At 43.9% G+C, this 1,350-nt stretch overlaps 1 protein-coding gene across 1 annotated transcript in view; it reads left to right on the top strand.

Moving 5' to 3' along the window:
• Positions 1–697: 697 nt before the first annotated feature.
• Positions 698–1,350, top strand: part of LOC109827056 (probable inactive purple acid phosphatase 2) — an 18,044-nt gene continuing 17,391 nt past the window's right edge. The window contains 2 exon segments of the mRNA XM_020394020.1: positions 698–1,347; position 1,350. The exon segment at position 1,350 is cut by the window's right edge and continues 109 nt beyond it. Coding sequence (XP_020249609.1) covers positions 768–1,347; position 1,350 — 581 coding nt within the window. The 5' untranslated portion in view covers positions 698–767.

Raw genomic sequence — 1,350 nt, 5'->3', positions numbered from 1 at the left:
GGGGGCAAGGAGAGAGGAGGAAGGGAGGAGGAGGAGGAGGGGGGTGTAGGGGAGGGGTAAAATAAGGATTTTTGAAGAGGTTGCATTGGAACTTGAGGAGAGGGGCCTGGACATAATTTTTTCAAAAAAAAGGCTGCGGCACATTGTTGAAAATTGGGAGGTTGTGGCACATTGAAAGTTAGATTTTGTGGCCTAGAAGTAATTTTCCCTTTAAGTAAAGGTTTAAAAAACTTATAGGATATATAACTTCTATCAAATCAAGCGTGTGTCCAAAATTCTATTAGGGGGTGTTTGTTTCAAAAAAAATTTGGCATTTGGGTGGGATTTCAAATTTTAGGATCAAAAAGTGGGTTTTTTTGGGTTTTAGAATTTCATAAAACTTGTTTGTTTCAAAACAAATTTTAGAATATCAAATCCCCAAATAATAAAAATAAATAAGGATTTGTGAAATCCTCTTTTTTGGGTGAGATGGGTGGATTTCAAAGTGTTAGACAAATTAAGGATTTTAAATTGTAAAAAGTTTGAAACAAACAAAAATATTATAAATTAGAGTATTCCAAATCCTAAAATATTATTAAAACAAACAAAGTTTTAGGTATCCCAACCCATAATAAATTACATATGGATTTCAAATCCCACGGTGAAATCCATATCTAAAATTATAGGATTTGAAACAAACACCTAGCCAATCCCATATAAAATCACTGGCTTCTTCCTTCTTCCCTTCAATTCTCTCTCTCTCTCTCTCTCTCCTCCGAGCTCCGTCAATGGCGTCATCTTTCGAAACCCTAGCCCTAATCCTCCTCCTCCTCCTCGTCTCACTCTCAATATCCACCTCAGCCGTGACAATCTCGATCTCCCCCAAAACCCTAACCAAATCCAACAACACAGTCCAAATCCATTGGGCCAACATCGACTCCCCCTCTGATCTCGATTGGCTCGGGATCTACTCACCCCCGAACTCCTCCGACACCGATTTCATCGGCTACCTCTTCCTCAACTCCTCCTCCACTTACCTTACCGGATCCGGATCCATCTCCCTCCCCCTCGTCAACCTCCGATCCAATTACCAGTTCCGCCTCTTTCGCTGGCTCCGCAGCGAGGTCAGCTACCGCCATAAAGACCACGACCAGAACCCGCTTCCCGCTACGAAGCACAAGCTCGCGGTTTCGGAGGAGATTGGGTTCGAATCCGCATCGGGCCCGGATCAGATCCATTTAGGGTTTACGGATCGAGAGGACGAGATGAGGGTTATGTTTGTGATGGGGGATGGGTTGAAGGGCAGGGTTAGGTATGGGTTGGAGGAGGGGAGGTTGGAGAGGGAGGCGGAGACAGAGGTGAGGAGGTACG

Source organism: Asparagus officinalis, unplaced genomic scaffold (assembly GCF_001876935.1).
Source record: "Asparagus officinalis unplaced genomic scaffold, Aspof.V1 AsparagusV1_Un11, whole genome shotgun sequence".
In the NCBI taxonomy this organism is placed as follows: Eukaryota; Viridiplantae; Streptophyta; class Magnoliopsida; order Asparagales; family Asparagaceae; genus Asparagus; species Asparagus officinalis.
Note: the sequence above shows the minus strand (reverse complement) of the source record. Positions and strands in the feature narration are given on the sequence as shown.